The sequence below is a fragment of the Lissotriton helveticus genome, chromosome 5_1, assembly GCF_964261635.1.
Source record: "Lissotriton helveticus chromosome 5_1, aLisHel1.1, whole genome shotgun sequence".
NCBI lineage: Eukaryota > Metazoa > Chordata > Amphibia > Caudata > Salamandridae > Lissotriton > Lissotriton helveticus.
In genome coordinates, this window is record NC_136065.1 from 937,220,405 (window position 1) to 937,245,181 (window position 24,777).

A 24,777-nucleotide genomic window follows, 5' to 3' on the forward strand; every position below is an offset into this window, starting at 1 on the left:
TGAAGCCGACAGGGGATTGGCGGCCTGACAGAGCTGACCGCCATCTTGCGAGGACTCAGGAGGAGCCCTCCCTGTGGCCTGGCAATTCCTCAGGGACCCTGCGCGTCGAGGGCCGACAGAGCAGCGGCGGTGAGCGTAGCGGCGCTACTGCCCTCGAGCGACTGGTGATGGCTGAGGTGGACGGGCCGGCGACGCTTTGAAGGTCGCGTCGGTGAGGCCTGCACCGGGGCTGGTGGAGGGGACGTCTGAGCGGCCTGAAGAGACCAACCCTGCGGCACATGCCTGGAGGCTCATAGTGGTGCAGATCCTGGCAGGGCTGAATGTGGGCTCTGCCTCTCAGGGCTACCAGATACTAAAACAGGTACGGCGGGGCTGAGACTGGGGGCTACGGGCGAGCGGCTAGGCAAGACGCGAGCATCCCCGCCATTTTGTGACTCTTCCACCGGGCTGCCTTGAGGCACTGGAGCCTGCACGCTGCTGCACCCGGGAAGCCTGTACCACACGCAACGTCTGTATCCCCGTGACACTGCCTGGGAGGGTGCAGAGGGGCACAGCAGGAAGCAGCTGCATACCAGCAGCCGGGTGACTGAAGGGGGAGGTGCCTGGATCAGGGTGGACGTCCCGCCATTTTGCTGCCTTTGAACAGGGCGGCCTGGAGGCGTTGGGTGGCCCGCTCCATCACTCAAGAGGCCTGAACTTCACATCACGCTGGTAATTGCGCCACAACAAGTGAGAGGTCGGGGGCACAGCTGAGAGGCTCAGTATAGCGTAACAAACTAGACATCTGGTGTCATTGGAGAGGGGCGGCTCAGACGCACCGGGTCACCAGCCCTTGGGCCTGGAAAACCTGTGATCTGCCCTGGGCTGGCTGGGGAACAGCAAGAGACACGGTGCAAGGAGACAACGAGCCGGTGGTCAGGAGTTGCACATGGTGGTCTACAGTGGAGGTGGGGGTGCTGACCCCCCGCATGATGACGGTGCCGACCTCACCCCGCCTGTGAACCGACCGGTGCCAGAGGCGGTGCGCTGGTCACGGAAAGGGGCGATAGATACTCCCCAGCTGGTCAGAGTGTGTTGCTGGCCCCAAAGGGTTTGAAATCTGCCTGCCATAGGAGGGGTGCACGGTGTATGTGGCCTTTCCTGGAATAGCAGGGATCCTAAAAGCAGACACTCTAACTCCCTGGCACAGTGTTGAGGCCTCTTCAGCGCCTGGAGTGACCTGCCAGCAGGTACTGTTGTAGAGAGGACTGAGAGGCAGCGGGTCTAAGAAAGATATGACTCACGTCTTGGTGGACTAGGGACAGTGTGGAGGGTCCTACACATTGGAACCCCCCCGTGGCAGTCTCGAACAATGCAAGACAGGAAAGATTGCGGCTCTGTTTGGGAGGTTGTCCTTTCAGTGTACATCACAGCAAACACACACGGACCAAGCTACCCGGTTACCAACGGGACGCTTAAGAACTGGCGATGACGCGTTCCAGAGGGGGCAAGGCAGATCCGGCGGCGACCTCCAGAGACCACCCCATTGCGGCAATGTGGGGCAAGGCGGGATCGTCGGCTCCCTCTGAGGTGGCGCCGTAGGACGCGGGGGACTCTACGCCGGTAACCCAGGCGTTTACGGCCTCATTTATGTCAGAACTCAAGATGGAAATTGGCTCCCTGCGCACGGAAGTTCACTCGTGTGTACGAGAACTTAGAAAAGAGATTACAGACCTGGGAGACCGGGTGGATGGGTTGGAAAAGACAGTCTATGCCCGCACGGAGGACCAAGAGCAACTATGGCAACGGCTGGCTGCATTAGAGGAGCAACACATGGAGCTGCAAGTTAAGCAGGAGGATTTGGAGAACCGGAGCCACCGTAATAACCTCCGCTTCCGGGGGTTCCTCTTGGCGCAAAGGGGGAAGACATCATGACCTATGTGGCGCAATTCCTCCACGAGGTCTGGGGGGATGAGGACGCCTCCCAGCCGGCTTTGGATCGGCCCACCGGGTGTCCGGGCCCGCGGGAGGCTGGGTCTCCTCCCGGACTTCTTAACCAGGGCCCATTTTTTTTTTACAGAGACAGAGACTATCCTCAGGGCGGCACGTGCTGAGCCAGATCTTAGCTACGATGGGCACAAGATCCAGATCTTCCAAGACTTGGCGCCCAACACCCTGCGACGACGACGTGCTTTTAAGCCTGTGACCGAGAAGCTGCGGAGCATGGACATCTCATACAAGTGGGGGCATCCGTTTGCCCTCATCTTCCAATGGGAATACAAACGCAGAGTGATACGGTCCTATACGGAGGCAGCACAGTTACTTCGGCTTCCGTCATCGCCGCCGGCCAGCCCTTCCCGCCCCAGGAGTGGGTGTCTGCCAAACTATTTTGGACTACTGTTCCCCATCATCGCCGCTCGCCGCCCATGGATGAACAATCTGCCTCACAGACCAAGCAGGATATCATCGCGCATATACGATCCCTTGAAGGGGACAGGAAGGAATCCACCCCGCGCCCATCGACTCCATGATCGACTAAGCGTGCACACAAACTGGCTTATGAAACATGCTCCCTTCTCGCTAGGCTTGCTGGTTAATGCAACATCTTGATTTACACCCCAGTTCCTTGTCTATAGAGTGGGGAACGCTGAGGCGTTCCCGTTGGACGAACTTGAGGACGGCTGCAAGCCTACCCCCAATTGTTCCTGAGGGAGTGACATCTCTGGGCCCATCCAAATCCTCGGGTGTAGGATGCCCTGCGAAGGTAACAGAATAATATGGCCCAGTTGGCCATTGTTGGTTTATTATCCTTCACTATTGTGCTTTTCTACCCCTCTCCTTCTTTCTTTACCTTCCTGAGTGTGGCGGGCAACTTTGTGGCGCTGGCCCATGCCCCCTGACAGGCCAGAAACGATCCTGCACGCCCCTTCCCTCAAACTGCGCTTCTCCCTTTGGTGGCTTAATGGACTAGCTTGGGATAAGAACGGACTACGGCCCTTCCTTGCCCTTTTAAGGTCCTCTCCCTTAATGTTAAGGGGCTTAACTCTCCGACCAAGCGGCGACAGGTGCGGCGCTACCTCCTCCAGCATAACCCCGACATCCTATTCCTCCAAGAAACTCATCTTTTAAAAGGAGATGTTCAGCGCATGGCGCATCCTAAATACACACTCCAATTCTGGGCCACGGCGACCACTAAAACGGCTGGGGTGGCAATTCAGTGTAAGAATGGTGTTAGGCAGGGGGATATCAAAGCTCCACGAAGTCCAGATGGGCGCTTTGTTAAGGTGGGTGTTGGAATTGGGAGGTGCATATTTACACTGTGTAATGTCTATGCATAAACCCAGATGCAGGACTCATTCCTCCGAGTACTCTTGAGGGACCGCGCCCCCCAGGGCGACCCCTCACTGATCAAGGGGGGGTGACTTTAACCTAGTATGGGACCCTGGGGCGGACCGCAGTAGAACATCTTTGAACGGGGTGGGGGCCATGTCTTCTACGCTTCTTGCACAAATAACGGACCTGGGCTTGATGGACGCATGGCGATACCATTTGCCGGAGGCACGGGATTTCTCGTTCTATTCGCACGTGCACCGCTCGTACTCGCGCATTATCGATTTATCTAATGCCATGGTGCGTGATATGCTGGCGGCATCTATGACTCTTAGATCATGCCCATGTCGAGCTTCTCCTGCAGGACCCGGTCGCTTGCCTCCCCCCCCATACCCTGCGGTGTAGCCTGCCGCCGATTATCCAGCGGGACCCGGCGGATGTGGAAAGCATACGGGTTGCCATTGACTCTTACTGCGCGAGCAATGATACCCCTGAGACGCCCTTCCCCGTGGTGTGGGATGCTTTCAAGGCCACGATTCGAGGTCACATCACCTCGCTCTCGATTGCGTGGGCGCGAGAGGCTCGAATTTTGGAGGATAGCCTCTCTGCAGACATCAAGGCAGCAGAAAAACAAGATCAGGCCCGTACTTCACTTGCATCTCGACGGCGGCTCGTGAACCTACGGGGGCAACTTCGCGTGTTACGCACCAATAAAGCGGAAAGATCCCTTATAGCCCTGAAGCAGCGGTATTATGAAGGGGGGGGGGGGGGGGGAGACAAGCAATTGTCGAGGTGTCTGAGGGCACAGACAGCGAAAGCTCACATAGCTAATATTAAACTCCCAGACGGTACTCGGGTCACCTCAGAGCTGGCCAAATGTGAGGCCCTTAGAGCTTATTATGCTGTGCTCTATGCCGCAGAACCACCGTCCCCAGACTCATTGAGGATGCCTTAAACCAGTGTGCTTAGAACCCAATATATCCCCACCCCGCCCAGGCCCTGGAGGGTCCTCTAACTGCGGAGGAGATGACAACGGCGCTAAAGGACCTCCCTCTTGGAAGGACTCCGGGTCCGGACGGCCTGCCGCTGGCCTTCTACTGCATGTTTGAGACACAACTCGTACCCCACCTCTTGCGATTGTACAATTCTTTCTCAGACGCTGACGGACCGACACCTTCCATGGGCTTGGCGGAAATAGCACTCATTCCCAAACCCGGGAAAGACCCCGCGCTATGCGCCTCCTACCCTCCCATTGCGCTCCTGAACACTGACCTTAAAATTTACACCAAAATCCTTGCCAAACGTCTGGACCCCTACATGCCTGGTTTGGTAGAGCCGGACCAAGTCGGCTTCATCTGCAATCGTTAAGGGGGGGACAATCTACGTAGGTTCGCACTCTTAGTAGAGAAAACGCACACCTGGAATATATCAGCTTGCCTACTATCGCTCGACGCGGCGAAGGCGTTTGATCGGGTGGACTGGGCTTTCCTTCGGGCGGTGCTGCACAGAGTCGGGCTAGGCCAGAACATGATCTCTCGGATCATTGTACCATACATGTCCCCACAGGCCAGGGTCCGGGATAATGGACAACTCACTGAGCCTTTCCGCACTCACAGGGGTACCCGGCAGGGATGTCCTCTATCACCTCTGCTCTTTGCCCTTGTGGTGGAACCCCTAGCGGAGATGATCAGGCAAAGGACAGATATACATGGCATCTCCATGGGGGGGGGTCGTCAAAACAAGGTGGCGTTATTCGCGGATGACCTCATCCTCACACTCACACGACCGCATATATCTCTCTCGGCTCTACACTTCCTCCTACAAACCTTTGACTGAGCCTCAGGCCTCAAAATCAATCATGGCAAATCCTGGGCCTTGAACCTCACAATTCCTAAGGAGGAGATACCTGCCTTGGAGAGGCTCGGGCCGTATCAGTGGGCTGCCGACCATATCCAATACCCACGTCTTAAGCTAACTCCCTCTTTAGACACATGGACCCAAATCAACTGTCGGGAATATAGGAGGGCCATGCTGTAGGACTTACGAAGGTGGAAACCTCGGACGATGTCATGGCTGGGCAGGCTCAACGCCATCAAAATGTCGGTCCTCCCTAAAATATTATACTTATTTCAATGTCTACCCACCCTGATCCCGCATCATCAGATACAGGGCCTAAAGCGCAACCTCACCACCTTCATATGGGGTGGGCGTAGACCGAGATTTTCCCAGAAGATCCTTATGCTGCCGCTTGATAGAGGAGGGTTAGCTTGTCCCAAACCTTTTATACTATTACTGGGCCTCCCATCTCCACTTTGCGTTGGAGTGGACGACCACTGAAAGTGAAAAGGTCTGGTTCCATATGGACAGGATGGTCACTGGGTGCACCATCTGGGACCTCACATGGCTCCACCGTACAGCGCGCTCTAGAAGCACCTACATGGCAGTACCCACTAAAACGGTATTGGACATCTGGGATAAAGTGGCAGTGCGCAGGGGTCTTAAACCTTTCCCTCTCTCCACACTCCCATAGCGGCTATTCCCCCTGGCCTACCGCTCCCAGGCTTTTGATAGATGGGTGCAGGGGGATGCAGAGTGGGGGAGTACTCAAAACTTTTGCGCAGTGCAGAGAAGACTTTAACCTCCCACTGGGAACTGAGCTACAGTATGCGCAGTTACGACACTGGGTTGCCACGGTGGAGATGCAGGAGGCAGCTACCCGTCCATTCACCCCCTTTGAGCGGCTGGTCCGTTCCTTTGACGAGTCGAAGGGCCTTATTTCTCGCACATATCAGATTTTACAACACCCCCCTTTGATGCCTACCCACCTTTACCAGTGCAAGTGGCAGCTGACGTCTGACACAGAACTTTCACCAGCACAGTGGGGTCGTTTATGGCGCGACATACCCAGGGGCTTCCGCAGTATCCAACAAAGGGAAAACACATATAAAATCATGACACAATGGTATTACACACTGGATCGTTTGTACAAAATGTTTCCTGCCTCTTCTCCCATGTGCTGGAGGTGTCTGACTGCAAATGGCTATTTCATGCACATCTTGTGGGCCTGCCCGCTACTGACCTTGTTCTGGTCCTTAGTCATATCAAACGGGTACTTTGTTTCCCCCTGCCTGAGTCTACAAACACAATCCTACTGGGCATCAAACCGACCACTTTAAAGGCTGTCACCCGCAGCAATTGGATTATAGCATTTTATAGCGCAATATTGGAAGAAGACGGAGGCGCCCCCTAATGCCGCTTGGTACGTGCGCCTATGGCATGTCATAACCATGGAGCTCCTTACAGCGCGTCTACAAGCACGTGATACTCGCTTCACCGCAGTTTGGCAACCCCTAATTAATTATCTTTGTAAGCTAGAACATGCACGTTACCTATCCGCCAAGCTTAGAGCGCTGCGCCTTTTCGAAGATGCTATCCTCCCGCCTGATCCAGACAGGCTACTCTCGCAACCGGCCCAACTCTGCGCGTAACCTCCTCATATAAGCCATAGGTCTCCCACTGGCTTAGATCATTGGTCCCGCCTTCCTCCCTCCCCTCCCGCCCACACGATCTTTTCCTCTACTACTAGCTAAACGCTGTCACTCACTCTTTATCTGTCTTCCTTCTTTCTGCTCTTCTTGTTTCCTTTGCTTCTGGGCCTCTTGCCCCTGTTATAGTATTGATGTTTTTTTGAAGGGCCCTGTGAAGCATCACAACAAATCAGTTTGCCTTTTAATTTATGCCACGCGGCCGGCCCGACGGGGGTTGTAAGTGACTTGCTGTGTTTAAATTACCACACTACTGTTCCTTTTTAATTCTATATTTCGCGGACTGCCCTGAATAGGGTTGTGGGCAGAACGCTGTGTATACCTGGCCCGGCGTTCTGTTCTTATCTAGTAAAACATAACCAATTTGAAAGAAAAAAAAAAACGATCTGCAGAAATAAATTATTTGCCTTATTAATCCATACCAAAGCAAAACCTGCATAAGGAGGTGGGTTTGAGGAGAGGATTTTACACAAGTCCTGCAGGACAAGCAGGCAAAATGGCCTTTGCCCGGACCGGAGAATCGATACCCTAATACTGGGCATGGGTGAGGACAGAGGACTATGCAGCAGCCTGTAAACAACCAGTACTTCGCTAGCACATATCTGTCAAATAACGTATTGGAAAATAAAAATAATGCTGTTTGACAGAAATGAATCAGTTGTAGTATTCAGAATTATTCTAATAATGCATTGCTGTAGGATTAAACACCATTGACTCGTTGGAAATACTTGTTCATTAAAGCAGTTATCACATTGTAGGAATCAAAATTTGGATAGAATATTGGTCACGCTGTGAAGAAACAGATTAAAATATGCTAATCTAGACACAAGAATAAAATCAATTACGGTCAAGCTCGGCTCAGGATGGTTTCCAGTTTCTCTATTTTACAAAATGTAGCCATGCCTCAAAAGAACTCTCTCATATCAACCCAAGCCCACAATTGCCAACAATGCAGAACTCCTCTTCAGATGGTTATTTGGACCCTGCATGCAAATGTACCGTCTTTAGGGTCTATCTATGTTGCAGTATAAAAGTGGCCTCCAAGTGGAAGAACCATTTTACAGATCTAACAAACAAGTTACTTACCTTCGGTAACAATATATCTGTAAGAAACATTAGTAGTGATAGATTCCTTACCTTAGAATTACCCCCAGGCATCTGACAGTTTGTCAGCAGTACCCATGCGCGTCGGAAGGTGGCGTCGTGCGGCTCCGCGTCCGTCGGCGTTGTGGTCACCGAGATGACGTCGCGGCAGCTACTTAGACGCAGACCTTGCGCGCCATCAGTTCTGTACATGACTTTCCACGCCAGAAACGCAGAGCCATGCAAGATATTGACCCCTAGTGCCTTGAAACTAGGTCCCAGAAAAGGATGACCTTAACCCCAGAAATCAGTTCGCAGAACGGGGCAGATGGGTGGGGTGGTAAGGAATCTATCACTACTAATGTTTCTTACAGATATATCGTTACCGAAGGTAAGTAACTTGTTCATCTGAAAGAAACATATAGTGATAGATTCCTTACCTTAGAATAGATACCCCAGCAATATCAACCCCGGTGGTGGGTCTGCGAACTAAGATCACACCAGGAAGTCTCGGATAACAGAACGGCCAAAGAAGCCATTGCTCCAGACTTGGCTGTCCAGGCAATAGTGCTTAGTAAAAGTGTGCAGCGAGCCCCATGTAGCTGCCTGACAGATGTCTTGCAGGGGACACACCACGTCCCAATGGTTTAGTGGCTGCTGACGCCCTGGTAGTATGGGCGCGCAGCCCCAACGGAGCTTCCTTTTTAACCAGAGAATAACAGGCTTTAATACACAAGACGACCCATCCGGAGAAAGTCTGCTTGTGTACGGCCCGACCTTTCTTGGCACCAACAAAGAGCTGGTCATCCACCCAGAACTGTTTTGTGCGGTTAGAGTAAAACGCGAGTGCAAGTTTTGGGTCCAGAGGGTGGAGCCTCTCTACAAAGATGCGGAAAGAAGGTGAGCAAAGTGATGGTCTGCCCGATGTGAAAGGCAGTGACAATCTTTGGCAGAAAGGATGGATGTGTTCTGAGTACAACAGATAGAAAAGGAGGTTTACAAGAAAGAGCCTAGAGCTCACTCACTCTCCTGGCAGAGGTGATGGCAACCAGGAAATCAGTCTTCGAGGTCAGTAGACGAACAGGACAGTTGTAAAGAGGCTCAAAGGGAGCGCACATTACATAAGTGAGACCCAGGTTCAAATCCCACTGTGGCATTACGAAGGGAATAGGAGGGAAGAGATGAGTAATGCCTTTAAGGAATCTATTTATAAAAGGGGAATTTAAAAGAGAGGGCTGATCAGGAAACCTGAGAAAGGCCGAAAGAGCAGAAAGATGGCCCTTGATAGTGCCCAGAGCAGAGCCCTGCTGGGCTAAAGAAAGAAGGAACAGAAGAACTTCTGAAAGTGGGGCAGAAAGGGGATCCACAGCCTTTGCCGTGCACCATGCCGCAAATTTGTTCCACCTGCAGGTGTATACCAACTTAGTGGAGGGACGCCTGGCTGCCAGAATGACATCACAGACTTCAGGAGGCAAGGCAAAAGGAATCAACTGCTGCCGCTCAATCTCCACGCGAGGTGGAGATTGGACAGGTTCGTGTGGTGGACCGTCCCCTGCTGCTGCGACAGAAGATCCTCCTGAAGAGGCAGTCGGATCGGGGGATCGATTGTCATATTGAGTATATCGGGAAACCAAACTCTTCAAGCCCAGTCCGGAGCCACAAGAATGATTTGGGCCCGTTCACGCCTGATCTTCTTCAGCACTCTGGGCAGAAGTGGTATAGGCGGAACGGCGTACAAAAGACCGTAATTCCACTCGCGACGAAAAGCGTTGCCTAGTGAGTGCCGCCTTGGAAATTCCAACGCGCAGAACTGTTGACATTGTGCGTTCTCTTCAGTGGCGAATAGATCTAACCATGGCTCTCCCCACTGTTGAAAGAGACCTTACACCACGTCCAACTGAAGACGGCATTCGTGGCCTTCATGCACCTGCAGCTGAGTTCGTCCGCTCTGGCGTTCAGTGAACCTGCCAGGTGTTGAACCACCAGGGAAATGCCCTGATGTTCCAGCCATGTCCAGAGGCGCAGAGACTCCTAACAAAGGGTCCACGACCCCACCCCGCCCTGTTTGTTGCAGTACCACATGGCGGTGGTGTTGTCCGTGAACAGCTGCACTACACTCCCCCGGACAGAGGGGAGGAATGCCTTCAGTGCCAGCCGGATCGCCCGCAGGTCCAGAAGGTTGATGTGGAGCCGGGACTCGGCCGGAGACCAGAGGCCTCTGATCTCTGCCTCTCCATTGTGGCCCCCCCATCCCAGGAGGGATGCATCCGTCACCGCTGTGTGCTTCGGTTGGGGAAAGGAAGTGATCTGCCATTGACTCAATGTCGGTCCATCAGCCACCACTGAGCTGTTAAGCAGTGCCCTCCGAGATCTGGACGCAATCTGACAGGTTCCCCTGATGCTGTGCCCACTGGATCTTCAGGTCTCACTGCAGAGCCCGCATATGCCAACTGGCATGAGTAACCAGCAGGATGCAAGAGGCCCAGCAGCCTCAGGGTCATCCTGACCAAAACCCAGGATAGAGTCCGAAAGATCGGAATCATAGCCTGAATATCCTGGACTCACAGGTCGGGAGGATAGACCCGAAACTGCGTCATTTCCAGAACCGCTCCGATGAAAAGGAGCTTCTGAGAGGGAATCAGGTGCGACTTCTTCACATTGATGGAGAACCCCAGCAAATGCAGGAGGCTGGCCATAGTCTGCAGGTGGTAGACAACAAGCTGGGACGAGCCCGCCTTCAACAGCCAGTAGTCGAGATAGGGGAAGACTGGAACCCCTGGTCTGCGCAGATGAGCTGCGACCACCACTTTCGTGAACACCCGAGGGGTGCTGGTGAGGTCAAAGGGGAGCACGGTGAACTGAAAGTGCACGTGGCCTACCGTGAACCGCAGGTAATGCCGGTGGGCTGGCAGGACGGGAATGTGGACATATGCATCCTGCGAGTCCAACGCTACTATCCAGTCTCCAGGGTCGAGAGTTAGAGTTAGCAGAGTTAGCATCCTGAACTTCTCCTTCCGGAGGAAGCGATTGGCCTCCCTGTGGTCCAAGATAGGACCCAGGCCCTTGTCCTTCTTGGACACCAGAAAGTAGTGGGAATAACAACCATGTCATACTTCTGGTGCAGGAACATGCTCGATGGCCCCCTTGGCCAAGAGGGCCGCGACTTCCTGTTGAAGAAGTGCCAAATGATCCCCCGACATGCGGTGGTACTAGGCTGGCATGGCTAGAGGGGTAGTCTCGAAGGGAAGGGAGTAGCCCCTTCGGACTACTTGTAAAACCCTCCTGCCGGTATTGATATTGCCCCCGTAGGGGAGGTGATGGCGTATCCTGCGGCCCACTGGTGTTTGATGGGCCAGGAAGACCGGACTAGGAAGGTTCTGGGGCAGTGGTGGCCGGGGTGGAAGTGGACTGACCCGCCCGCTGGCCCCTGACCCACCTCTGCAGGTCCCGTGGCCGCGCTGAGGCTGTTGCTGCTGCAGCCTGTGGCTCTGAAGCGAACGTGCTGGAGCGCCCCTTCCATGGCCACGAAAGGAGCAAAAAGCAGAAGGCGGAGGAGGGCGTGTGGCCTAAAGGGCCAACGACTTGGCCGTAGCCCGCGAGTCCTTAAAAGGCTCCAACGCACAATCTGCCTTGTTGCCAGAAAGGCGAATGCCATCAAAGGGCATGTCCTTCAGTGTGTTCTGGACATCCCTCGAGAAGCCAGCAGTCCTCAGTCAGGCATGGCGGCAGAGCGCCACTGTCGTGGAAATCGCTCCGCCTAGCGAGTTGGCAGTGTCAAGGTCACATCGTCTTGTGAAATTGGCTGCATCTCTCTCCTCAGCAATAGCCTTAGAGAGCACTGTCCATGTCCCCTCCGCACACTGTGGCAGCACTTGAGCCACCGTATCCCACACAGAGTGGGAATAACAGCCCAAGAGGCATGCAGTGTTGACAGATCGCAGCCCTGAACTGTGGGGAAAAAACCTCTTCTCATATTGTACCAGTGTCTTGGATTCCCTGTCCGGGGGTGCGGTAGGGAATGTGCTCTGGGACGTTGAGGCTTGGACAACCAAGCTCTCAGGGGTGGGGTGTTGGGAGAGGAAAATGGGGTCGCCCGGGCTCGGGCGATGGAGTCAGCCCACATTTCTATCAACAGAAGCCACTGTGTTGGGCCTGGACCAGGTGCCCAAAGAAGGTCAAAAAGTACCTCATTAAAGGGCAGGAGTGGCTCTGCAGAGGTAGCCGCCGGCTGAAGCACTTCTCTCAGGAGGTTAGTCTTGACGGCCACTGTAGGGAGTTGGAGGTTGAGGGCCACGCTACACCACTGCATAACTTGCACCCTCCTCCATAGCCAAGGTAGGAGGAGTGAGCATGCGAAGGTCAGGGGAGGTGTCCAGACCACTGGTATCTCCCAGTTCTTCTGCCCAGTCCGGGTCATACTCACATTGAGCTGTTAGAGGGTCCTCAGACCCCTCCCAGTTCTCCCCTTCCTCAGAAGGCTGATGTACAGGCCGAAAATAAGGAGGCTATACATAGGGGTAGAAAGTCTCCATCGGCGCCGCCGGAATCAGTGTCGAGGGACGCCGGTCTGGCTCCGTGTCCATGTTGGGGCTGAAACCGGGGGCGATGTTGTCCAGTGCCATGGGCGACATCAGAGGTGGTGCTGGTGTGGCCACGTCGGTGGAGATGTAACGAGGTCAACCGGCGTTGACCGGGATCCAGGTCTGGATCATTGGGGGCCCTGTTGCGCCGGGCCGACAGCCCAAGGAGACAGGTCATGGCTGACAGAAATTCCTGCAGCTGCACCGGAGTTGCCGACAGACTATAGAAGGGCGGGTAGGTCGACGGCAACACCATAGGCTCCGCCGGAGCCGCGGGGGAGGAACCACCCGCACCCTCGTCATGCAATTGGAGGACGTCGAGCGATGACGCTTCTTTGACCTCTTGTGCTTCTCGTCTTACCGGACTCCGAGTGCGAAGACTTTGATCCCGATGAACAATGGTGATGGCTCTGCAACCGGTCCCTCGACCTCCCACGGGACCGGGACCTTGAGCGGCGCGGAGTCTACTGCCGGACTTCCAGACACTTTCAGGACCGCACCCGCAAAGTCTTCGGCGACATAGCCCGGCAGTCGAGGCCCGACTTAGGGTCGTGGTCGCGCCCCAGGCAGTAGAGACACATGCGGTGTGGGTCCGTCACCGACATCATCCGATAACAGTCCCTGGAAGACTTGAAACTGGGCAAAAGCCTAAAAAAACTCAGTCAAAAAACGACTGGGAGTACCACTCTCTCCGGACCTACGTTTGCTGGCACGGAAAAAAAAGAGAACTGATGTAAGTGCGGCGTCTAAAAAGCTGCTGCGACGTCATCTCAGGGACCACAACGCCAACGACAGATGCGGAGCCGCACGACCCCACCTTCCGACGCGCAGGGGTACTGCTGACGAAAACTTTCCAGATCCAGTCGGACGCCTGGGGGTAATTCTAAGGTAAGGAATCTATCACTGTGTGTTTCTTTCAGATACTGATTTAGATTTATACAGCCTTAAGGAAAGCCCCCTCGAAGACAACTTCTTATAGAACACTTGATCAAAAGCACTATCGATAAACTTTGCTACTGTACTGCGTGAGTAAGACCCTACAGCAGAAGTAAATTAGAAATATATTTTCGATGGTCATATACATTACATTCTAATATGTGGATGCAAAAGAGAGCCTCATGCAGATTTTCTATACAACAGGAGTTTTACATATTGACCTGACACTTTGTGGGCCTTCGCACTGATGCGTTAATGCATAAAAAGATTAACATTGACAAATACTAATGAGCACTTGGAAAATGAAATATATATGGTGAAACTGTAGTATAACCTTTGATTTACTCTATGCACACATCCTTTAGGTTATTTTAATATCAGCACCTGACTGGTGGGCTTCTTGAAAAAACTTCAAGAGCAGAGCAGCAAAACAAGATGTTTCTGAATACTCTATTTTGGCGAATGTACTAAGAATATACCAAAGTCAGGCATAGAAAGATGTCTGGAACGCCAGTAACCTGTTGCATGGACGGCCCTTTCTACATTGAGTTCTGTAAGAGACAATCACCATGGACTCCTTACTCACCGGATGGGGAGCACATCGCCAAGATCATACAATATGGGGATTTCGGACACCCGCACAGCAGGGTCTCCACCTGAACCACCTGGAATTGCTGGCTTTTCAGTTTGCTCTTCTAGCATTCCTTCCTCTCATACGCAACAAGTTAGTTCTAGTCCACACAGACAACACCACAGACATATTTCACCTACAAAAGCAAGGGGGCACGCACTTGCCACAGCTGTCTGTTCTAGCCCAGAGCACCTGAACTGGGCAGTACCTCACAAGGTGCAGTTGGTCATACAGTACATTCCCGGTCTGGACAACGACTTGGCAGACCTGCTCTACAGGACTCATCAACAAGTCAACGAGTGGAAACTCCACCCCCAGACTCTACGGTTTTACTTCCGACAGTGGAGGTTTCCTCACATAGAACTGTCAGCCACTGCTGAAAATGTAAATTGACCAAATTTCGACGCCATGTTACCACACCCGTGATCGATGGACTAGGCACTATGGAGGAACTGGTCAGGAATATTTACCTACGCTTTTCTGCCTCTCCTGCTCCTACCATATGTAGTTCTCAGCTGAAGCGGACCTCACTTACTCTCCTCCTAGTAGTCTCAACCTGGGCGTGCCAAACCTAGGTACGCCACTCTGCTGGAATATAACCTCGTAATGTATCCTGGTTATCTCATATTTCCATCTTGGGAAAGATTCCCTACAATAAAGGGGTTGGGCCATAGACTATCTGCAGAATCGAAAGCTGTATATAGCACATGGCTGCTTGTATTCACAAAGTCACTTTTCTGCCCATGCTCCTTTGCACATTTATATACATTCTCTTTTGTACAGAAAAAGTGCATTTCGACCACTTTTATTCTTTCATGTAGGGTGCTTTCCATTGTATAGACGTCTAGTACTGTAGATTCACATGCTCGCACCCTTCTCCCCAGACGTCTGAATTCATTGCAGAAACTCTCACCTTAATTCTTTACTTTGAATGATCATCTCTTCTGTATCTCTATGATCCAGCTACATCTTCACCCTTGGGCCAGGAAAAACAATCTGAATATGGAGCTGATGCCCATACGCATTGCCTACAATAGGTGGAGTCACAACACCTCGTGACTCAGACTTCTTTAAACAAAAACAAGTTGCACGCATTCGAGCCCAACATAAGATGGCAACAATGACTGGTATTATGAAAAGTGAAGTTTGCTACCTATTCTGTATGAAACTGAATAGAGGTAAAGGCAAGGCCTGACTGATGAAGGTTAAGGAGGTAATAGACAATGTCTTGTATCAACGGTGTGAGTGGATTGATATATTTTGGAAGACAACAGGGCATAAAGCGCTTCCATTTTGCCGCATACCAGGCCCTGGCAGTAGGCCCATGTGCTACACAAAGAATGAACATACATTACTGTGATAGGTTAAGGTAATCAAAGTCTAAAACCTCAGGAGTCAGTTTGCAAGATTGAGCGGAGGATTGTGGGGTTGGAGGGTCCTGGCCTGGGATTTTGAGTGAGAAGGTGCGGCCAGGGGGTAAGTCCCTCGTGAGGAACTAGAGAGAGTTCCAGCAGAGTGTAGTACCTAGGCTGGCGCGCCCAGGTTGAGACTACTAGGAGGAGAGTAAGTGAGGTCCGCTTCAGCTGAGAACTATGAATGGTAGGAGCAGGAGAGGCAGAAAAGTGTAGGCAAATATTCCTGACCATTTCCTCCATAGTGCATAGTCCATGGATCGAGGGTGTGGTAACATGGCGGCAAAATTTGGTCAATTTACATTTTCGGCAGTGGCAAACAGTTCTATGTGAAGAAACCTCCACTGTTGGAAGTAAAACCGTAGAGTCTGGGGATGGAGTTTCCACTCATTGACGAGTCCTGTAGAGCAGGTCTGCCAAGTCGTTGTCCAGACCGGGAATGTACTGTATGACCAACTGCACCTTGTGAGGTACTGCCCAGTTCAGATGCTCTGGGCTAGGACAGCTGGGGCAAGTGCATGCCCCCTTGCTTTTGTAGGTAAAATATGTCTGTGGTGTTGTCTGTGTGGACTAGAACTAACTTGTTGCGTATGAGAGGAAGGAATGCTGGAAGAGCAAACTGAATAGCCAGCAATTCCAGGTGGTTAAGGTGGAGACCTGCTGTGCGGGTGTCCGCAATTCCTATATTGTATGATCTTGGCGATGTGCTCTCCATCCGGTGAGTAAGGAGTCCATGGTGATTGTCTCCTACGAAACAGGGTCTAGAAAGGGCCGTCCCTGCAACAGGTTACTGGCGTTCCACCACTGCAGAAAGCGATGTGTACGGCCCCAAATCAACACTAGATCCTCCACCTGAGACTACTATGCTGCTAGGCACTGCTGTAAGGGACATATCTGTAACCTTGCATGAGGAAATATTGTAATGCAGGATGCCATCATCCCTAACAAATGCTTTACTGTCCTGACCATAACGATCCGACTGGGAAAAAAAGGTATCAGATTTTGGTAAGCGTTGACCCTGGGAAGGTTTGGGTAAGCTTTCCCGACCCTTGAGTCTAGAGTAGCCCCGAGAAAGGGTAGTACCTAAAAGGGTAGTACCTAAAGGGGGTGAAGGTGGAATGTGGCTATATTTAGTATGAAACCTAACCTGTGAATAAAGTCTATAGTTCTCTGCATGTGCACCAGACATAGCTACTATGCGGCGCTCTTGATCAGCCACTCACTGACGCAAGCAAACACGTGGATGCCACCCTGCCTGAGGTAAGCAGCTATCATGGCAAGACATTTAGTGAAGACTCTGGGGGCTGTTGTGACCCCGAAGGACAGCAGCTTGAACTGATAATGTTGTCCACTCGCCAAACACCGCAGGAACCTGCGATGGGCATGGTGGATGGGAATATGGAAGTAGGTTAGAATGCCCCAAGGTGGATTTAGTTTCTGAAGTTTTCGACTCAGAGTATGGCTGAGCGGGCATCTTACGAAATGTTGTGCCATTTGCTCTAATTTTTTGTGCCGTGTGTTTGTCAAGCACTGTAAAATCAGCACGAACTGCACCACGTGCAGCGCAAGAGGGCGCAGCTTCTTCCTGCTGCTCGAGTAGATGTTCAACTTTAGCAGCAGCTTCCTCAACGCGAACCAAAGGTTTCTCAACGGGAGCGGTAGCAACCATCCGCAACCGCCAGCGTTGATAAATCTCGCCAGGAGGTGGTCTGGAGCAAGATTTTCAGTGATCACCAACTTAACGTTGGCAAGCAAGGAAAAAACTCCGCTCTGGGGAGTTTTTCAGAATTTTGCGCTCTGAGCGGAGCGGGAAAAACTCCCCAAGGGGAGAAGAATATCACGCCCAGGCGAGTCATCACACTGTCACTCAAAAAGACTTCCTAGAACAAAAACAAGTTGTACACGTTCAAGCCCAACACTAGATGGGAGGAGTATGCATAGCATGTGTATCTACAGCTACATATGCCACAAACGTATCTGAGCAATGCAAAACTAAAAGAAAAGCAAGACTCACCTTTAGAATTCTCATGACTGCTCTGAGGCGGAGCTGGACATGCTACCGAGGGAGTAAGATGAGGATCAATGCACAGTGAATTACAGAGGTTTTTTACTATCTTTGGATTTGGACAAGGGTTTCTGGACATACACTGTTGAAGAAGCTTTGCAATGCATAAGGCAGCATAATTTTGCACTAGAGTATTCTCTTCTTTTTTAACAGTTTCCATCAATGGTTTTATGACTGGATTCAGTTTCTCTGGTAGTTGTTCCATGTTCACAATCGCACACGCAGCAAAAGTGTGGACTCTGAGTTGCAACACCTGCCACTCCTGGTTGGTTTCCATAACTGTAACTTGGACCTGCTGACGTTTGCAGTCTAAATGCTGAAGAAGATTTGAACTGAGTTCAACATTTGATGTGACTTCACTGAAAACAGTTGTGATCTGTGGAAAAGAAAGAAATTGGTTTGAAACAGGCCCACTTGAGTACCACGTTTACAAGCATTCTTCATTCAGAAATTATAATGTGATGCTCCAACATATAAGCCTACATATTTTACATCCACAAAAGTGGTTATGGAAGCCCATGTAATGGTAAAGCTTTACCTGAATTAGAAGCCTCTGGCTCCACTTGAAAAACAGACAAACAATTGCACTGAGGTCTTACTAGTACCATTGTTTTGGAAGGCTATTGCTATTTGCATGTGAAAATTATGTATACAAAACTTGCATATATTCTAAATCCAGTCCTTACATTATATGCTTTTCATAGGCACAGCAAAATGACCAAATTGGGCTTAAAAATACATACATTTGTACCATATAAATGTTATATTAAGACAGATTGCTGGGTGCCAAAAAGTTAATGGAAAGCTAATATATAGCTTTAACTATGTTCTTGTAATTTCGTTTAACGAAGCAAGGGAGACTATATGTCAGAGCTCACAGCATGTTACATTTACAAATCGATGGATAAAAATTGCCTTTGCTTTAAAGAACTGTATTTAAGGATTTCGAGCAACAAAACTCTCATAGTACTTGGCTCCAAGCCTTTTGAAGAGAGGACAAACGCAAAAAAAATTATTTTTGGCAATTGTGGTACTATGTTTTGCCTCCTTAGCAAGTTGTGGGGAATTACTTGAGTGTCAATGGCACAACTTCAATGCTTCTCAAAAAACATTCAGTTTAATTACTTATGCATCCACTCAGTTTCTACATGTTTTTTTCCACATGCAAGACTAAAGCACATCCAAAGGGCAGTTAAGTTTCGTGAAAGAGTGACAGCAGAGGCTAAACATCCAGCCGCAAATTCCTTACCTTAGAATTCAATACCAAAGCAACACCATCCCTGGAGGTGGGTCTGCAAAATGACCTGCCCAAAAAACCCTCTCATAGAACTAACTGGTGTACTAAAAAACAGGGAAGACCAGTGGACTGAGGAAATTAGGTGAGAAGAACATAACACCTCACCATAAACAATGTGGAAGAATCACAAAAAATAACAGTAAATTTATTTATTTATATATTTATTGTTGACACTTGTAAAGCGCACTGTTACCTTACGGTGTCCTGGCGCTGTTTTGCTAACTCCTAAAACTAAATCCCCAGGTTAATTTACAAAAAGCCATGTTTTTAACTTTCGCCGAAAGGTCATAAGCTCAGGGGACAGTCGGAGTGCCGCTGGGAGGGCATTCCAGGCCACCGCCGCCCCTCGGCTAAAACTCCTGCCTCCCCAACACACTTTTCTGATGCGAGGGGTCTTGATCAATCCCAGAGTAGCTGAGAGACATGGGGGGCATAAGAGACATGGGGGGCATGGGGAAAGAGAACTCATGGCAATGGAAAAACAACATGTCGAAAGATGCTAATCAATATGATTCGACCTATTACCTAGACCCAAAGTGGAAACTGCAACCATGAATAGCTGAAGCCTGGAAGATCAGGGCCACAGTAACTATAAAAGAGCAAAGCTCCGCGTACCAATAGCAACTGAAACTTTTCAGGGTGAAAACACAAAGAAGAAATCTCAAAGACATGTACAGTAGGGGAAGCACGAAGCGCACTTTCACTACAAATCTGCGAGGACAAAACAAAAACAAGTCTTGTCCTAGGAGAACTCCAGACAGAGGAACACCACTAGAAACACCCAACAGGGAGAACCACAGAGAGGTGAGGAGAAGCAATGCATACAACAGTATTTTGAATACTCACTAGACATGGTGACACGGAGGCCGTATACGAAAAGAAGTATAGATATATTAACCTTGAGATTCCAATATATATCAATATCTGAGACATATATGTCTGCAGAGCATTGCCATACCCATAGAAGATACATAAAAAAAATCGATTAAATAACGACCATAGCACCATGTTAACGTACCTGAACATAAGTAGTATAGTGCTAAACAATCAGCAACATAATAGAGAGAGGGAATCACACCCCTCAACAAAAGAAAAAAAACAAAGCATTAAGAAATCATAGTAGCCGATCAGTAGCATGAACAAGCATTGGCATAGCCAATAGGTCTCGCCTTTGGGACATTATAAGTGTTTAGCCATTCAACAGTTGATGTTGCACCAAGGATATCGTGCTGCATAATTAAATACTTATAAGGTCCCAAAGGCGAGACCTATTGGCTATGCTAATGCTTGTTATACTGAAGCGCCTAGACACCTTATTGGTATTTGAGCGCTTTATAAAGCCACATAACATGACAATAAACGGCGTTGAGGTTTATTTCTGCCTGATAAATTCAACGGGACCCTTTTCTGTGTTCTTCACATGTTAACTGCTAGTGCGTGTGTCACAAAACACTACTTCCGGTAGAAGTGCAAGAATATTAATGATAACCATGACAGGTCCCTGGAAAGGATGAAGGTGATTGTGGTGAGTTATGCAGAAGTTGTATCGCGCCAATACAACTTTTTGGGAAATTTGTGGAGCTAATGTTCCCTGTTATCGAACATTCTCCTGTAAAATGTCATATGCTAAATAGAAATTTCTTATAGCGAAGGACAAATATGAACTAAACAATAAAAAAAAGTACAGATTAAAATAATTAAGAAAAAGTGCGCTTTGTGAGTGAGTCAATCAATACAGCATCACTTTACAAACTTTTGAAAAACCTAATTTTGGAGAAAACAGATTCCATCACAGGTGCTGCTGGATGTCCGGTGTGTTGTAAGAAGCACTGATGTGTTTTCACTGTAAGGGCACGGTACTCACTAGTTTAACATCCGCTACTTTCAGAAAAGCATTTTGTGGTGTGCGATGTGCTTGGGGTTCGCGGATACTGAGAGAGTGATGCATACACAACTCTAGCAAGAAACAGCACAGCAGCACACAACTCTCTGGCAAGAAACATCACACAGCACAGCAGCACGCAAGGAACAGCACAGCAGCACGCAAGGAACAGCACACAAGAAACAGCACACAAGAAACAGCACAGCAGCGCCATGGTGGTCTGCATTGGTAACAAGGTCGGCGACCCGGAGATCAGTGTTTGAAAGTGACGGGATCTGTGGCTGTACAAGTGCTTTGTGGTGCTACATATGATGCTGTCACACCACACACCACGAGATCACACCATAAAAATCAAACGTTAAACAGAACCATACCACAACATTAACTACATACTAAATATCACACAATGACTACTAATGTGCCATAAATACAATATCATAAAACCCAAAATATTCTATACAACACTATACCATAACATTAAATTCTACAAAATCCCAGAACCTAAGGCACAATGCCATGCCTCAGCATAACACAGCATATGACAACCGAACATAGCCTAATCTGACGAAATCTTTAACCATCAAGTTCAAGTAACACTGCCAGGGTTCCAAAGACGCAAACAACAGACAGGGTGGCATATGACATTGTCACGCACACCCTGTGCACTCAAAAAGAGCATGTTTACTCTTGTGTTTTTCATTGTATTGAAGTCATTCCAAAAGCCCTTGTGATACTGTTAACGTGCGGGTTCATTTCTAACACAAACATACCTTATTATTTTAAAACACACACATATATATATATATATATATATATATATATATAGAGAGAGAGAGAGAGAGCAGAATGCAGAACACTTGTATAATTATAGCACCTTAAAAACGAATCTGTTAGGAGTCAGCGATGTCGAGCATAAGAGACATACCTCGGTCACTGGACACCTCTTCAAAGTCCTTGCTTTCATGAAGGTACATGTTTGTACTTCCAGGGTGGATGCTACAGAGCATGCATGTCCCAGTGGTGACCAAGTTCACAAGGAAAGGCAACTACAGGCAAAACAGGGCTCAAGCGGCTGAAAGTTCTGCCGAGCACCTCGCCGGCCGATGAAATTCCGTGCCGCCTGGTTCCCACGCTCACTCTGCTCTTAAATGTGATCCCAGAGTCGGTAAACAGAACTTCTCGGTGTCAGCCGGGGAAGAAAATAACTGCCTGCATGTATGTTCATCTAAAACTGCAAGAGCCAGAAGAAAGGAAAAAAAAAAAAAACAAGAAAAAAGCTAAATAAAAGCAGGACCAGCTGCTCTATTAGACTGTTTGCGACTTGATCCCTTACAGTAAGCAGCGAGGGAGGAGGGTAAAGTAAACAAGAGGTGAAAGGGTACCGAGAGAGCCATCCAGGGTTCTGGCTAAATGAAGCCCGTCACTTGACACAAGGCAGGCCTCTTATTGGCTCCTTGAGTACAGTAGTCGGAGGAGGGAAAATGACTAAGAACTCCGTTACAGTAACAGGCACGAGAGTTCATGACGGCAGTGCCCGGCGATGAAAGTCACATCTTCCGTGGCCTTTGTTTCCCAGCCAACTGTGTTTTTCTTGGCGGTATCCTCTGTGTAAAGCCAATTACTATAGACATGACCGCATTTCTCCGAAACATTTAGATACATTTGTACCGAGCGGGTGCTGCGTGAGAAAACAAGGTTTCTTCTGAGCAAACAAACTGAAAAGTCCAGCTTGTAAAACGCACTGCTGTGTGCTCGGATGAAAGGCACGCCTATTGACGCATTGCATTTTCAGCTTATATTTCTTTGGCGTATGCTATAAATTGTCAGATTTTGGCAAGCACTGGCTTGCCACTGAAGGCGAGTCTGGGACAGCGCACCTGCTTCTACCAAAGTGAAAGCGGATACCACGCAAGATAATTAAAACAAGATGAGTTCAAGAACGTTAAAAAACAAGGAGGCACGTCTGGCGAGTGGTGTGAGATGTGCGCGCGCTGTAAGGGTGCCCGCAAGCAATGCGCTTAATGAGCCATGACGAGAGAGGAAAGCCAGATGGCACCTGTGCGCGTAACCGTGCACTTAACCGCAAGCTTTAGGTCACACAAAAAGCGGGTGGTCAGCTTTTTGAAGCCCACTTACTAAAAGTCTCGCCAGAGCAGCGCAATGACTGGCTCAGGCGAGACCGAAAAAGGATGCTAAGAGCCACATCCTGAGAGAAACAGGAAAAGGAACCTTGTGGTAAATAATACAAGGTTGAATTAGTTCTAATATAGACCAAGGTGAGTAAAGGCCAACTACTGCAAGGCCAATACTGACAGAATGGTGAAGGCTATCAAACAAAGTAGGAGCCAAAGAAAAAGTCTAAAACAGTCACAAAGGGAATAGAAGATGCATAAAAATAAGGTCAAAAATTTTGAACCAACAACGAAAAAGCCAATCGAAAGGAGAGGTAATTGAAATAAAATAAGACATATCCATTAGAGGAACAGAAGTTCCACCTAAAACAGGAAACATCAAAAGTGAAGGAAAGATCACTGGTGATCCCTGAATGAAAGGAAACGCAACTGCCAGGATTAAGTACTGCACATAATATGCTACATGCAGTGTATCCAAAGAATCGACATAACTGCAGTAAAAAGAAACAAAAATGATCACAAAGTGCAAAAAATCACCTAATGAAGAAAGGAACTCCACAAGTGACCCCTTAGGCAATAACAGATTCCTTAAAACAAGGCTATAAACCACCATATAGCACAAACAGAACCGTCTAAGAAAGAACAAGCCCAAAGACGAAACCATTGTTTAACAACCAGTAGTAAAAAAACAATAAGCAGATGGATGAAGCCATTAACCTACAGAAGGAGCATGGCAAGAAGGAAACCTATGTTGCATATGAACAACTATTGTACCCAGGCGCAGAGAGAAAGTCAGAATAAGGAGACGAGGTAGATCTTAAAAAGAAAGATAATCTCAGGCTCTCATGCACAATTCCACAGATAAAGAATAAACCACCCATAAGGGAGATCAGCAGGAGGAAAAATAGAACAGAGGAAATAACACCCCGTAACCTGCTGAAGACAGGCGACAAAGGTTGACGAAAGAAAGCGGGACCATAAGGGCAAAATGTGCCCCCACGGAAATCACTGGCCATGCCCAGAACACGGACTGGAGAGTAGAGACCCTACCAGCTACTCCTCTGCTCCAGTGGAAACCCTTTATACATACTCCCTGAGAGAATTAGGAGAGACCAATGACGGACCAGTAGTAGCATCTCAACAAACTGTACACAATCTTCCTCAAAGGGAAAACACAAGATCACATAAGGGATAGAAAATTAGCAAAAAGAATGGCAATATTCCTACCATGGGTGCCTCCAAGAGGGGTTAACACCAGCAATCGATCTTGTTGGAGAAAGAAATACCATTGAAAAAAGATCTCTGGGGTGAGGAGCTCTTCAGTAGAGATCAGAAAAACATATCCAATAGGTCGTAGACCCTAATAAGGTTACAAAGAAAGACAACCTGTCGTTCACAGAGTAAATACAAAAATAATAGGACCTACAGTAGCAGAACACCACTCCGGGTGACATGCTATACTGTCCTGAGCCACATAGTGGCCCTCTAAAAAAAAAACACAGAGTCTGTGACAACTCAGAATAACAAGACGAACTTGAACAACTCAGCTGTAGGATACAATGGAGGCTGAGAGTAGAGAATTAGAGCGAAGTGTCTGCACTGCTTTGACTATCTCTAAAACGGCACAAAGCAGCGTCAGCATGGGAGCCAAATAAATGGAGGCCAACAAAAGGCAAGTCAACTAAAGTGGATTGGAGTGCCTTCGAAAAGACAGTGATGCCAAGCCCTCCTGCGCAATGCCACAGAAGAAGTTATACCATGGCCAACAGAATTGGTAGTGTTCATCCCACACCAAATGATTAATCTAGCAGCATGCTGCCCATCCGAAATCAACTGTACCAAATTGTTCCAACTAGCCTCCGGGAGAGATGGCATCAGCTGTGCCAATGAATCATAGAAGGCATG

General features: G+C 49.3%; 1 protein-coding gene across 2 annotated transcripts in view; it reads right to left on the reverse strand.

Moving 5' to 3' along the window:
- The window catches only part of BTAF1 (B-TFIID TATA-box binding protein associated factor 1), a 984,515-nt gene that overhangs the window by 419,756 nt on the left and 539,982 nt on the right, over nucleotides 1-24,777 (reverse strand). For both annotated transcript variants that reach the window (XM_078643429.1, XM_078643428.1), the window contains exon 20: nucleotides 17,511-17,937. In XM_078643429.1, coding sequence (XP_078499555.1) covers nucleotides 17,511-17,937 — 427 coding nt within the window. The remainder of the gene's footprint in view (nucleotides 1-17,510; nucleotides 17,938-24,777) is intronic.